This window comes from Orycteropus afer, unplaced genomic scaffold (genome assembly GCF_000298275.1).
Source record: "Orycteropus afer afer isolate SDZICR_OR568_19922 unplaced genomic scaffold, OryAfe1.0 scaffold00330, whole genome shotgun sequence".
Lineage (NCBI taxonomy): Eukaryota > Metazoa > Chordata > Mammalia > Tubulidentata > Orycteropodidae > Orycteropus > Orycteropus afer.
This window is the reverse complement of record NW_006921917.1, coordinates 2,147,324-2,161,606: the sequence shown is the minus strand read 5'-3', so window position 1 is coordinate 2,161,606 and position 14,283 is coordinate 2,147,324. Positions and strand designations below refer to the sequence as shown.

The 14,283-nt window shown below is 49.5% G+C and overlaps 1 protein-coding gene and 1 non-coding gene across 2 annotated transcripts in view; one reads left to right on the top strand and one right to left on the bottom strand.

Annotated features, from left to right (window-relative positions):
- Positions 1-1,671, bottom strand: part of HES7 (hes family bHLH transcription factor 7) — a 2,475-nt gene extending 804 nt beyond the window's left edge. Inside the window, exons 1-3 of the mRNA XM_007952238.1 lie at positions 1,630-1,671; positions 633-728; positions 3-79 (exon numbers count right to left, since the gene is read on the bottom strand). Coding sequence (XP_007950429.1) covers positions 3-79; positions 633-728; positions 1,630-1,671 — 215 coding nt within the window. The remainder of the gene's footprint in view (positions 1-2; positions 80-632; positions 729-1,629) is intronic.
- A 2,017-nt stretch (positions 1,672-3,688) lies between these two features.
- Positions 3,689-3,759, top strand: TRNAG-GCC. The gene has a single exon. It is a non-coding gene; the product is annotated as a tRNA-Gly (tRNA).
- The last annotated feature ends 10,524 nt before the right edge of the window (positions 3,760-14,283 follow it).

Sequence of the window (14,283 nt, the reverse complement as noted above, 5' to 3'; positions counted from 1 at the left end):
CCACCCGGCTGCGCTCCCGCAAGTAGCCCACGGCGAACTCCAGTATCTCCGCCTTCTCCAGCTTCGGGTTCCGGAGGTTCTGCAGACCGGAGGGGAGGGCGCAGAGACAGAGAGGGGTGGGGAGAGAGGGGAAGTGGCAGGGGGCAGAAGGGAGGGGAGGATGCGGGACTTCGGGGTGCCCCCCGGTCGCTTTTTTGCGCTCGGCCCACAAAGCAAGCGTGCCGCCAAATGCTGAGTGGAGATGACCACGAATGGGCCCTGGCCCACCCTGAGACCAACTGTCCCACCCGAGGGGATGCCACCGACCCACACAGCGAGCTCAGGGAGTGAAGTTGGCCAACCCCGCCGACCTGAAGCTGGTAGCCTCTAGGGTTGGGGGAGATGGGAACGCGAGATGACAGAGCCCGGGGGCGACATTGACCCGGGCGTGAAACTTACAGACCCGAGGGGTGGCAATGCAGTTCGTGTTCTGAGAGCGAGAGGGGGGTCTGGGATGGGATTCCAAGGACAGGATTCAGGTCAGCATGCCTTGCGGCCAGGGTCGCCAAGCCGGCATATGCCCCCACCCGCGAGAGAAGCCCTGAGACGCGAGACCGGATGCCTGCGGCTCCGTGGCCGGCGGAGGGACTGACCTGGTCCCGGGTCCGCTCCAGCAGCAGCAGCCTCAGCTCTTCCAGGCTGCGGTTGATGCGGTCCCGGCGCCGCTTCTCCACCAGCGGCTTCAGCATCTGCGACGAGCGGGAAGGGGAGAGCGGGCCCAGCGGACCGAGGCTCAGCGCAGCGGCGCGGCGGCGGGAGCCCGCCCCTGGGAGAGCCCCGCCTCCACCCCACCCCCAGACCCCGGGGAGCCTGGGGTCCCGCCCGTCGGCGCCCGCTCCGCTCCCCCTCCCCGCGCCCCTAGGGTCAGTTTCTGGAGCTCGCCTCCTCTCTCCCGGGTCGTCAGCTTTCTCCACTCCCGGTCTCGTCCTCCCTCCTCCCCTCCGTGTCTCTCTACGTTTCCGTCTTGTGCAGTCTCACTCTGTCTCAGTGGAGAACTCTGGGCACCCGCTTTGCACCCAGGCACGTGCGCCACACGGTGCCAGGCTTAGAGCTGGCGGCCCTGAGTGTAGAAAGAGGGATACCCAGCGCGGCCGCGCCTCCTCTTCTTGCTCTAACCCATCTCTGCGGTCACCCTGCTCCACTGGTTCTCCTAAAATCTTCCACCGGGTCTCGGGCCTCTGGGATCATGGCCCGCGGCCTGCTCTACCAGCCCGCCTGGGACTGGGCCCGCTCACAGCCCGCGTGGAGCGAGCGCGCCTATGCTCTCCGCTTTTTCCTTCCCAACTTCACCGCTTGTCTTCGTCCTCCTGCTTGTTTTACTCCAGTGCAGGCCCCCGGCCACCCACCCGCAGGCCGGGAGGTGCCGACCCCATTACCCAAGTTCCCAGGCCTCTGCTTCGGCCGCCCACGCAGCTCCCCTTCCTCATACTTGGCAGCTTCCTCCCCAGTTCCTGGCTCCTCGGGTCCCCCTGGCACCTCTCCCCCAGCAGCCCTGAGTCTCTAGCCTCTACCCTGATCCACCACCTCCCTCCCAGCAAGGGTCTCCAAACCGGCCCAGGGACCTCTGCTCCCTCCCCTCCCGCCTCTCACCTTTGGCCCGTCCTTATTCTCGGCTCGATCCCTTGTGACCATCGTTCCTCTGGACCCGGGTGTGGACCGGGTACCTGCGCGCCCAGAGCCTTATATCCCGCAGGCGCCGGAGTCCCGAGGGCACGACCCCGCCCCCGTCCCCATCCCCTCCAACAACCGCAACCTCCCGGCGGGACCGAGGCACGAGTCTCCCGGAAAGGGGAGGAGTGAAAGGGGGAGGGGAAAGAGTGGGACTGGCCCCGGGCTGGGCCTGGGAGTAGGAGCAAGGGGTGACAGAGGCGACATCCGGTTTTAAGACCCCCAAGTTTGTGTAAGAAGGAGGGACCCTGCTGAAGGGAGGAGGAAAGGAAGGAAGTGCGAGCGATTTGGGTCCCCAAAGTAGGGGCACATTACCCACTAAGCCAGGTAAGCAGGGACTTACTTGTGCTTACTAACTAACCTGTAGTGAAACAAGGGTTTCACCAGAGCAAGACCCGGCAGGGTTTCCTCCTGTTGTACGTATGAGTCAGAACCAACTCCACGCCACCTAACAACAGAAGCACAAGGAAACCCATGCTTATTTTGCTTACTGCGTACTTCGTCCCTGTCAGGGACTATACGTTTGAAAAGAGGCTCTGATTCTGTTGGAAGGTGCTGTTGGGCTGGGTGGGAAACAAGATTCCAGCTATACCTAGAAGCAAAATATTTGATGTGGTGAAAAAATGTGATATCTTTTACTACAGATCAGGAATAGACACAAGTAAGCCCACGCTTCCCTTGCTTATTGGGAAATTCGACGGTGGACAGAGAGCATCTTTAGAATGAAGTGCAGAGTCCAGCATTGCAGCTTCCTTGAGGGGCTCACTGTACCTCCACTAACCCTAAAAGAAAGTTAGCACACCCACCCACTTTCCCTAAAATCCACTTCCTACTTGGATCAGTTAAATCCATTTCCCCAAGATCTCTGGGTTTACTGGACCGGCAGAGCCCTAGTCTAGGCTTAGACAGCTCATGCCATGACTCCTGAGAGGCCAAGCCTGTCCCTCAAGGAGCTAGTGAAAAAGACCACGTGTCATCAAGTAGCTAGTATAGTGGCAGAGTGAAGCAGGTGATCAGAAAAAGGATTTCCTGAGAGGTGGCTGAATCTTGGGAGGGTAGGGAAGAAGCTTCAAGGAAAAGGAAGGAAGGCCTTGAAGCGTGAGGAGGAGATGGAGAGATCTTTCCACTTAAACGTTTTTGGCTCAGAATTAATTCTAGGAGATTCAGGACTATGGCTGCCAGGACGCCTCACATAAGTGTAGGTGCCTTTCTTGCTTCTGGGGGCCCCTCGTGGGTGCAGAGGAGCTGAAAGCAGGTAGTTTTCCTAAAGGGACAAAAAGGGATACAAGAATGCACCTGGCACCCACCTCAAAGGAAGAACATGACCCTTCTGCAGAATAAGGTGTGAACACAGGGAGACACAGGGAGATGGCCAGAGACGATACATCAGAGAATTTTAATGGGACAGCAAGAGTGCTAGGGACAAAGACACGGAGAGACAGGCTTACAGACAGAGACAGAGTTAGCTGCCGAGCTACGAGTCCGGTGGGTGGGGCTTCCGCCAGCCCTCCCAGCACCGCTCCGCACCTGGATGCTTTCACGGAGCCTGCCTCGCCAAAGCTGAAGGCCGGGGGGGGCACATACCTTGGGGAGCGGGCTCCCATTTGGAATCAAGGCTCCCAGAACCCCCTACCTTCCCCCATCTCAGCCAAATGGGAGCGCAGATGTGTGGTCCTAGTAGCCCACGCCGCCCCCCTCCTTGGGAACCTGAGCTGGAGCTGAGTTTTTCTCACCTGCACGCGAGGCTTTGGGGCCCCGGGCTGTTCGCACCCGGGTGTGGGGCCGCCCCTGGCCATATGGGGCGGCTTTATGGCCCAGAGGCAGCATCCGGCAGAGAGGAAGTTTGGCCTGGCGCTCCACCCACGTCAATCAGGAGACTGCTGCTGGTCTGGATCACTAGCCTACACCCTCTGGTCGGGAAACACCGCCGTCATAGCTTCTCACAAACTTGGGTAGAGTCGCCAGGCCTCCTTACCGTCCTGCATTGGTGGTTCAGTGGTAGAATTCTCGCCTGCCACGCGGGAGGCCCGGGTTCGATTCCCGGCCAATGCACTAGTAACTTCTTTTTTTTTTTCCCTCCAGCTAAGTATGTAAGTTTGATAACTTTCCTAAAAAGCATCTTTATGTTTAACATTTCTACCAAATACTAATATTTGCTTTTAACTTTGACTTCATCGCAGAGTTTGAGACTTACAATGTATTCGCGATTCCCTATGTCCTTATACTCCGCTCCTACCAGCCTGGGGAGGTGGGCGTCTTACTGACTAGACATCCTTCTCTCCGCCCCCAGCCCCGCACCTCCACAGGCGTGACCCTGAGAAAGAGCTCGGCGCGCCGGTCCCTGCCCCGGGGGGTTTCAGGGCCCTCCGCGGGGGAGGGGCGAGGTTTCAGGTCCCCGGAGCGTCTTTCCCTTTCTCTTCCTCTCTCTTACTGTCTGTTATCTCTGACTCGCGCTTTCTTTTTGTGTCCTGTGTCTTCGCCTCTTCGTATCTCTGCCTTTCCGTGTCTCTTCGTGCCTCTCTGCATCTCTGTCTCGGATCTCAGGTTTCTCCGCAACTTCGATTCTGGATCTTTCGGAGTCTGGATCTCTGAGCGCCTCCCGGTCTCCAGTGGTCTCTCTGCAGATCTCTGGATCTCTCGCTGTCTCGCCAGGTCTCTGGCGGTCTCCGGGACTCTCTGCGCTCCCACGCTCTGGCTGTCCCCTGGGAAGCTCGCTCACACCTCCAGGGCCCTGACACCTCCCTGCGCCGCCCCTTCCCGGCCGCTTTGATCCCGCACGCGTCGAGCCCGCAGGAGGCCCCGCGCACGGGCCCGCTGGGGCGGCCACTTGTGAGAGGGGGCGTGGCAGCCCCCAAACCCCCGGGCTTGCGGCGCGGGCCTTCCGCTCCCTCCGGGCGCTCGAACTCCCTCCGCGCCCCCTCTGCTGGCGTTGTCTCCAGCTCAATCTGCTCTCTGGCGCTCGACCTCTAGTTGGCCAAATCTGGGTCTAGCTTTTGGTCTATTTCGGGTCTCTCCCTCTGGAACTCACCCTGAGTCTCTGTCTCTGGTTTCTTTCTGTCTCCTGTCTCTTTCAGCCAGCCCGTTTCATCTGGACCAGGATCTGAGGCTCTCTGTCTCGTCCCTGAGTTGTCCCCGGAAACTGTCTCTTCCCAACACTAATCCACGACAGTGGTGCTCAGAGGGAAACTGGAACAACCTGGACATTTCTCTAGGTGTGCAAGTTTCTGCCTCTGTGTGCAAAGTATTGTTCGACATTGGGGTCCTGCTTCTCCTGAAACATATGATGCAGTGGAGGAGACAGAAAACAACTTTGAAAGCAGAAAATAATATAATTTCAGATGGTTATGAGGCTGTGGGGGGAAAAACACTGCATGTCAATGGAAGCAACGACCTGGCAATGACTTAGAAGGAAGTGCTGCCTACTCCGGGTGGTCAGAGAAGGTCTCTAAAAGGAGGTGACATTTGAGCCCAGCTTTAATGACCAGGTCATCCATGAGAAAAGAGTGATCCAGGCAAGAGGACCAGGAAATAATAAGGCTCTGAGCCAGGAAAGGGCTTCACGGGTGGGAGTTTAGAGAAAGCACTCCAGTGTACCTAGTGGATTTGGAAGGTGGTTGAAGTAAGATTAGAGAGGCAGGCATGGCCCACCACACAGGGTCTTGTAGGCTGCTGAAGTAGTTTGCATTTTAATCCCAGTGTAATGGGAAGCTAGTGGAGATTTTTGATCAGGAAAGTCACGTTTTCTGATTTATGTTCTAAAAAGATCACTCTGGCAGCTCTGTGGAGAATGGAAGCAGGGTGATCATTTGGGGAAAGTTCTGGTTCCCTAGTGCCACTCCGACAGGAATACATCACAAATGGGATGGCTTCAACAAACAGAATTTATTCTTACAATTTGGAGGCTTTAACTCCAAGTTCAAAATGCCAGGCTCAAGGGGCTGGGTGAAAGCCCCTCAACCTTGAGTTCCAGCTCTGCCTCCTGCTCCTACCCCAATGAAGCTGGAGGCTTTTCTTCACTCAGCTGCTGGCTGCTGAGGCTGACAAACCCAAGGCTGACAAGTAAAAAGGTACAGCCCAATGTTACCAAACCACACAGCAGGCCATTAATTCAAGTACATTGAAAGTCCCACGGTTGGCAGAGCATGGCAGGCTGCTGAACAACTACATGGCTACATGCAGGGTTCAAGCGGCTACATGCAGGGTCCAAGCGTGCCATAGGCTAGAGACCATTCCCCAAGGCTTCTCCTTAAATACAGGAAGCAGACCACATTCCTAAGGCAGCTACTCAGCTGCTTACAGTAGATTCCACCATGGAGTTGATTACCAGTCTCATCATGGGGAATACTACATCCAGCTGTCCAGCCACTCAACCAGGCCCAGCCCAGTTGACACGCAAACTTAACCGCCACAGGGAACTACAGAAATCTGGGTAAGACATGGTTGTAGTTTGTACTGAAGCGGTAGAGAAGAAAAGTGAATGGATTACTTCTAGGTGGATGGTGGTGCCTTTTACTGAGGTGAAAGCACTGGGAGAGAAAGTTTTGGGGAAACAAATCAAGCATTATGCCTTAGCTGTATTTGTTGAGATACCCCTCAGACGTGTAAGACATATAAGTGGGAACCTCAGTTAGGCTGGAGATGGACAAATTTAGGGGCCAAAGCTGCAGGATAAATATTGGAAAGTCACTGACATATATATATATGGTGGCATAGTGCCTAAGGCATTTGAGTGCTAACCAGAAAGTTAGCAGTTCAAACCCACCAGCCACTCCTTGGAAGGAAGGTTGCACAATCTACTTCCATAGTGATGCTGCCTCGGAAACCCTAGGAGAGGTTGCTGTGAGGCTATATGAGTCATATCCGACTCGACACCAGTGAGTTTGGTGTCATATGTATATATTTATTTTTTTAATTTATTTATTTCATTTAGCAAAGAACATGTTTCAATTAAACTATTTTATTCCCCAAAACAAAGAAACTTAAGGGGTTATGTTGTATTTGAACGGAAGAGAAAGGGCCTAGTTTAAATATGGAAACAAATACTTTGATTTGGTGGAAGCTGAAATCAGCATATACATTCTCATCAAGTATCTGCCTCCTGTGGCATTTTTCAAAATTGTAAGAGTCTCTTAGGGTCTTAAAAGCTCGTAAACAGCATGGAGCACTCTATTCACCTGGAGCGACAGAGGAAGAAGGAGGTCAGGAACAGGAGGAGGCTGTGGAATGTGTGGCTGATTGCCTCCATGAACAACTGCCTCCTTTGCCATGAGCCCAGAACTGCATGGTGCCCAGCTACTGTTACTGAACATTTTGATCAAAGATTCCATAGAAGAGCCTGATCAAAAGGGAGCAAATGAAGAACAGAATTTCAAATTCCCATGGAATTCAGAATTTCTGGAGCCATGGAGGCTGGATGAACTCTGGGAACTATTACCCTAAGCAAATCTTTAAACTTTAAACCCAAAATATCCCCTGATACACCAAACAACAGTTTCCTTTTCGGGTAGAGCATGTCTGCCTTGAGCACTGAGCTCTTTTAAGATCTATCTATATGGGAAAAATTGGAATGATTACACAGGAAACTAATAGGGAGCAGTGGATTTATGTTAATGAGGGAGGAACAATTCGGAAAAGGAGAGAGAATGGTTGCACAACTTGAAGAGTGTAACCATTATCACTGCATTGTACACGGAGAAACCGTTGAACTGGTGTGTTTTACTGTGTATATTCTCAACAAAAATAAAAGAAAATATTAAAAAGAAAAAAGTGTCCTGGGCCAAACATTTCACTGCCATTGCTGCTTTTGCTTTGCTTTGCCTCTCTCACTTTGCCTTCAAGCCTTTTCCTTTGCCTCTAGTTCATCCATAGTGGGTCCTACCTGTGCTGCACTCAAACTCACTCCCATAGAGTCAGTTCTGACTCGTACTGACCCCATTGAGTTTCCAAGGCTGTGAATCTTTCTACTAATGAGCAGCTGATGGGTTCAGGTGGATTCAAACCGCCGACCTTTTGGTTAGCAGCTAAATGCCTTAACCACTACACCACCAAAGCTCCTTTACGCTGGACTACATGACCCTTTTGTTTCTCTTAATATCAATCTCCATTTTCATATCATCTTTCATTGCACATTGCATTTCGTCTTGGCAATGTTTGGCTATTATCACAGTTGCTATCTCTTTAACATCTTTGGTTAAAACATTGCTGTCTACTTTGAGGATGCTTTAAGCCTGCTGGGCTTCCTTGAGTCATTCTCTTTCTTTTTTTCCAGCATGCATCTTAATTTTCCGTGCATCTTCTGTAAGCTTTTAGCCATGTTTTTACCTGGAAAGACTCACAGATCATGCCAACCAGAAACTCCATGCTTGTGCCTTAGAGGCAGGCCCCCAGTAAGTTATTGTTAGTGCTGGAGACTGGAGAACCTGAGCAGAGTACGGAGAGAGAACAGAAGGAACCCTGCAGGCAAGGAACCAGGAGCTCTGAGCATCCCAACACTTGCAAGTCAGATCGAGAAGGAAGAATCAGTAGAGGAGTCCAGAGTGGTCAGAGAGGTAGCAGAAAAACTCACCAAGATGCTACTGAAAGTCCTGTTTCAGGATTTCTCACTCCCACAAGCCCCTGGGAGGACCCCACCAATATGTTCACAGGCCACGAAACAGCAGGGCATGCAGGAGGAGGAAGTGGTCAGCTTTATCTAAGCTGCAGGATGATGAAGTAAGGTGATGAAGACAACAAAGCAGCCATCAAGTTTCGCCTTTTGGGAGTCACGCCCCAGTGGGTTGAAGTGAGAATGGAACGTGAGGCCATGCAGCAGCTGCAGATAGCTCTGTTAAGAAGTTTTGTTGGGAACAGGGAACAGAAAGATGCTAGGAGCACAGGAGAGAGGTGAGGTTTGCTGCAGCATGTTGATGCTGATGTGAGTAACCTTAACCCAGCAAGAGAGAGAAGGACTGACCAAGACCTCCCCTTGAGGGTAGGGAGAGAGGAAGACTAGGCTCTTGTGCCAGGTGAAGAAGTCAGTCTCAGGTGACAGGGAAGACTCCTCATCCATAGTGAGGAGGAAGTTGTGGTTCAGGTAGGGTCCAGGAAGGATGAAGCAGGCTCTGTCTGGTTGCTTCCTTTTCTCAAAGAAGAATGAGGCGAGCTCATTGCTGGAGAGGAGAGGATGCTTCAGGAGCAAAAAGGGTGGAATGTCCATTTGAAAAGTAGGAAAATGAAGCTCTTAGGCTAAGAGAGCAGGATTTCTAGGCAGGTGGAGAGCTCCTTTGAGATGCAGGGTCAAGGATCTCAGGTACAGAGGCCAACTCACCAAGAAGCTCCTACTGAAGGTTCAATTTCTGGACTTCTCACTTCCACAGGCCCCTGGGAGGACCCTACCAGTGTTCACGTGCTGTGTGCTTCTGTCAAATTGGCAAAAGTAACATATTTTCTCTGCAACTTATAAAAGACAACTGTCTCTTTCCATTCTAGCTTCCCTCTGTCCCACTTTTCCCTCAATGTTGGGGGTGACTGTGGGCATTTTGGGGATCTAGTTATGGAGGAAGGTCCCTGGGTGCATAAATGGTTGGCTTTTGGCTATGAACCTAAAAGTTGTGGTTTGAACCTTTCCAGCGGTCTACTGTGGAAGAAAGGCCTGGCATTCTACTTCTGTAAAGATTACAGCCAACAGACCATGCGATCCTCAGTGGCCATGAAACCAGAACTAGACGGTGCCTGGCTACCCCCTGCCAACCACTCGGAAAGGGATCAGTGCAGGAGATCCTGGACAGAGTGGGAAAACAATGTGGAACAAAACTCAGCAAAAATCGTAAAACAAACAAACAAAAAAAGACCAGGTTTGCTGGTCTGATAGAGCCTGGTGAGACCCCTGACACTATGGCCCTAGCTGCCCTTCAGGTCTGGAATTGAACTCACTCCTGTGGCTTCCAGCCAAACAATAGACAGGCACATGAGCTGAGCATTTACATTAGGTAGATACACTCCTTGGAGAGATCAATCATGGGAGAACAGAAGGGCAGTGTTTGCACAGGGAGACAGCTTGAGGGAATGGGCGAGGATGAGAGTGCATGGGATGGAAGGACACAGAGAAGAGGTAAGAAGGAAGTGGGAGGAGAACTGTTGCATTGTGAGGAATTGCAGTCCATGTCATGAAACAAAATGTGTATGAACTGCTGTATGGAAAATGAATTTGCTCTGTAAACTTTCACCCAAATCACAAAAAAATTTTTTTAAAAAGATTACAGCCAAGAAAACCCTATGGAGCTGTTCTACTCTGCCACATACGGTGACACTGTGAGTCAGGATCAACTCGACAGCAAGTGCTTTTACCAGTATACTGTCATGGAGGTAAGCTGGATAGACATAAGGTTTGCGTTTAGTGGGCTATGCTTATGTGCTTCACAGTCACTTCTATATGTAGTTAAGTTGTTGTTGCTATATGCTGTGGAGTTGGACCCGACTTGTAGGGACCCCTCCTTGAGTTTCTGAGGCAGTATCACTACAGAAGTAGATCGCCCCATCTTCCTTCCGAGGAGTGGCTGGTGGGTTTGAACTGGCAGCCTTCTGGTTAGCAGTCAAGTGCCTAAGGCTAGCCATTACCGTGTAGCGCTGTCTTCCAGCAATTCTTCGATCATCTATGTCCACTCACCAGGCTTTACCATGGGAAGGCGCAGGGCCAGAGAGAGAGCATTTGGAGTATGAATGTGCCCACGGCTCCTCGCCTGCCATTGCAAGTGAAGGTGATGGAGGAGAAACTAGACTTGAAATATAGGACCAGAAGCTAGTCTGTGGAAAGCATTAAAGAGGTGTGCCAGGCAGTTAATTAATACGAATATGAAGTTATTTTTCTGAATTTTGTGGCATTTTTGGCATTTGTTAGCTTTTCTAAATTTGTGAGTTCTTGGTATCTTTTTTCTCATTCTAAAGAAACATTTTTTGGGGTTACCTAATTTTGTGTTCTTGTCCTCAAAGCCCTCCCCCTTAAAAATTACATATATTTCAGTACCCGGAAACTTAGACCAGCCTTGGGCTGGGACTGGTTGGCTGGGCTGGGGGATGTTCCCTTGCTCACTGCTCTAGTGCAGATGTGGCCCAGTGAGGGTGTCTGTGCCTAGGGGGCGTCCATGGAGGGTGTCTCTCAGTCCTTTGCAGGCCTCTGGAGCAGCACGGGGCCGTGTCCCTGGGCCTTTGTGGCTGTGTACATTGCAGCTTATTGGCGCATGTTTGGCGTCAGCGCCAGCCTCTTCCTGGCTGCCCTCTCAGCCACCTTGTAATGTAGGGGCGGGGAGCTCGTGCCCCACACGTGCTCAGCCCCTCCGAGTGGGACAGGAGGCTGAGAAAGAACAGACACAGCACAGCTGGTGCAAGTCCCAGCTTCCCCTCCTGCTGCGACGTATTATTCTCAGACCTCAGTTCCAAGGCTCAGCTCCTCCCTAAGAAGTTCTTCAAAGGGGAAGCGGACTTCCTGGAACTCCCTGGGTCCTGAGGAGGGAAGGGGCTCCTGGAGGTTTGGATCCTGGGGGCTTGGGTGGTGATTTGGGATGGAATAGGACTAGGCCCCGGCCGGAAGAACCTGCATGGAAGACCTCTAGGCCCACAAACCAAAATCTCCTGATCTCTGGGTGCAAAGGCTAAAGAAAAGAGAGGCCTCTCTGTGGCGAGAAGAGGACAGTGGGTAGGTAGGACAGGTAGAATAAAACAGGCAGTGAAAGCACTTCAGAAACTATAAAGCCCCCCAGACACAAAATGCCTGGAATTCTAAATTAATTTTTTTGTTTTTTACTGTTTATTGTGCTTTAGGTGAAAGTCTGCAGAGCAAATGAGTTTTCCACTCAACAATTTATACATATTTTGTTTCATGACAGTAGTGGCAATCTCCTCAACTCTTTCCACTTCCTCCCTGGGAACCCCATTTTTCTGTTAGTCCTTCTTTCCTGCCCCTTCCTGTCTTCTGACTTTGTTTTGGGGCAAGCGCTGCCCTTTTGTTCTCGAAATCCATTCATTCTCCAGATATATCTTTCTGGTGCACACCCTGGGCCAGGTTCGGTTCTAGGCCCTGGGGATATAGCCCGAAGATTCCGGCCCTCTTGGGCCATCCATTCTTGTGGGGGAAACATGACACAAACATCATTTGTCAGAGTGACGTAAGTGGGATGGAGAGAAGTCAAGCGGAAAGGCAGAGGAGGGAGTGGGACTGTAATTTTCGAAGCGATTTTAGTAGGATCAGGTGAAACAAGAGGTGAGGGAGCAAGTCATGGGGATATCCAGGGGGAAGAGCGCTTTAGGCAGATGCAACCGTGAATAGGAAGGCCTTGCGGAGGCAGCAAGCCAGGCTTGTCAGAAGAACAGCGAGCAGTAAGGGGGCCAGTTGACTAGAGTGAAGGTAGTCAGTGCAGGACTTGAGTGAGATGAGTTCCGAGAGGTGAGGGGCAGGCAGATCACGTGGAACTTTCTAGGCCGTTGCTAGGACTTTGGCTTTTTACCCCGAATACGATGAAAAGCCGTTGGAGGGCTTTTTTTCCCCTAATTTTTGTTTTGTTTTTGACATATTTGTTTTTCCATATAATTTTTTTTCTTTTTCTTTTCTTTCTTTTTTTTTTTTTTTTTTATCAAATCCCTCCTTTATTATATATTAGGGGAAAGAGACACCAAATTCAAACAGGTTTCATAGACACACTTTTATTAAGCCTTGGACAGAGCAAAGACAAAATGAAGACAATCATCTTGGATGAGGAAAGCCATCAACATGAGAAAGCGGAACGTAGTCCTCACACAATTTCAAACTTTCAGAAAAGTTTCAAGAATAGTTCACTGTTGCATTGCAAAAAAAAAAAAAACCTGGTGATCTGCTTCTATAAAAATCGTTGTTGTTGTTGTTATGTGCTGTCGAGTCGGCCCCGACTCATAGCGACCCCTCCTTGGGTTTCCGAGGCAGTATCACTACGGAAGTAGGATTGCCCAACCTTCCTTCCGAGGAGTGCTATAAAAATTACAGCCAAGAAAAACCTGTGGCATCAGGAGTCAACATCAACTCAACAGCGCTGGAAAAAAGAGAATGGTTCACTCTTTTCCCAGATCCATGGCTCACATTTGCCCCATTTGCTTTATTTCTCTACAAATATTATGTAGATAGAAGACACTTGTTTTCTGAACCATTTTGGGGTAAACTGGAAACACTATCCACCTTTGTACCTAATTACTTAGTGTATATTTCCTAAGAACAAGGACATTAATACCTTAATAGTATACAATAGCACAATAATAAAAGTCATAAAATTAAAATTAGTATTGTATATTACTGGTGGAAATGTAAAATGGTGCAGCTGCTATGGAAAATATTTCACAGTTTGACGAAAAATTAAACATAAAATTACCGTATGACCCAGCAATTTGACTCCTAGGTATATATACCCAGGAGACTTGAAAACAGGGTCTCAAAGAGATACTTGTCTCAAAGAGATACTTGTCCATCAATGTTCATTACAACACTATCTACAATAGCCAAAAAGTGGAAACAATGCTTAGTGTCCATCGACAGAAGAATGGATAAACCAAACGTGGTACAAACATACAATGGAATATTATTCAGCCATACAGAGAAATGAAGGTCTGATACATGCTATGACATAAATAAATTTTTAAAACATTCTGCTGATTGAACTAAGTCAGACAGAAAAGGACAAATATTATATGATCCCAGTTACATGAAATATCTAGAATAGACAAATGAATGAAGACCAAAGCTGATTAGTGGTTCCCAGGAGCTGGGGTAGGAGGAAATTGGGAGATATTGCTTCATTATCATTACCTTCACCACTAAACCCTAGTCCAAGGCACCCCATCTTTCACCTAGATTAGTGCACCAGCCCCTAAATTGTGCCCTTGTTTTCATTTCTTGTTCCTTGTTCCATTATAGTCTACTCTTAGTACATCAGGCAGAATAATCCTTTTAAAACCTACATCAGATCTGTCAGTCTGCCCTTCAAAATCTTCCAATGGGATACCAACACAAATTCATAGTTTTTAAAGTGAAACTCAGTAGAGTTTCTGGTGATTAAAAAATATTTTGAAAATGAAGAATGGCGATGGTGGTACAATACCGTGGATTTAATTAATGTCACTGAATTATACATGTAAAAATGGTTAAAATGTTTTGTTACATATATTTAACCACAATAATTTTTTTTAAAGTTGGATGAATAAAATGCAATTTCTAAATACATGCATATACACAATCATTTAATCCACAGTCCATATTCAAATTTCCTGTTATTACAATAATGCCTTTTATAGCTACTTTTTTTTTTTTTTCTCCCCGATCCAGGATCCAATTCCAAGTCACACATTGCATTTAGTCGTTATGTATCTTCAGGCTCATTATCTTGGTCTTTCTTGACCTTGACATTTTTTAAAGGTTCAGGATCATTGTTATGCAGAATGTCCTTCAGTTTGGTTGGTTGCTCATTTCAAATTATTTGGGTTTGCATTTGTGGCAGGAACTTCACCACAGGAGTGATGTCGTGTCCTTCTCGATGCATTACGTAAGAAGACATGTGTCAATTTGTCCCAATACTGAGATAT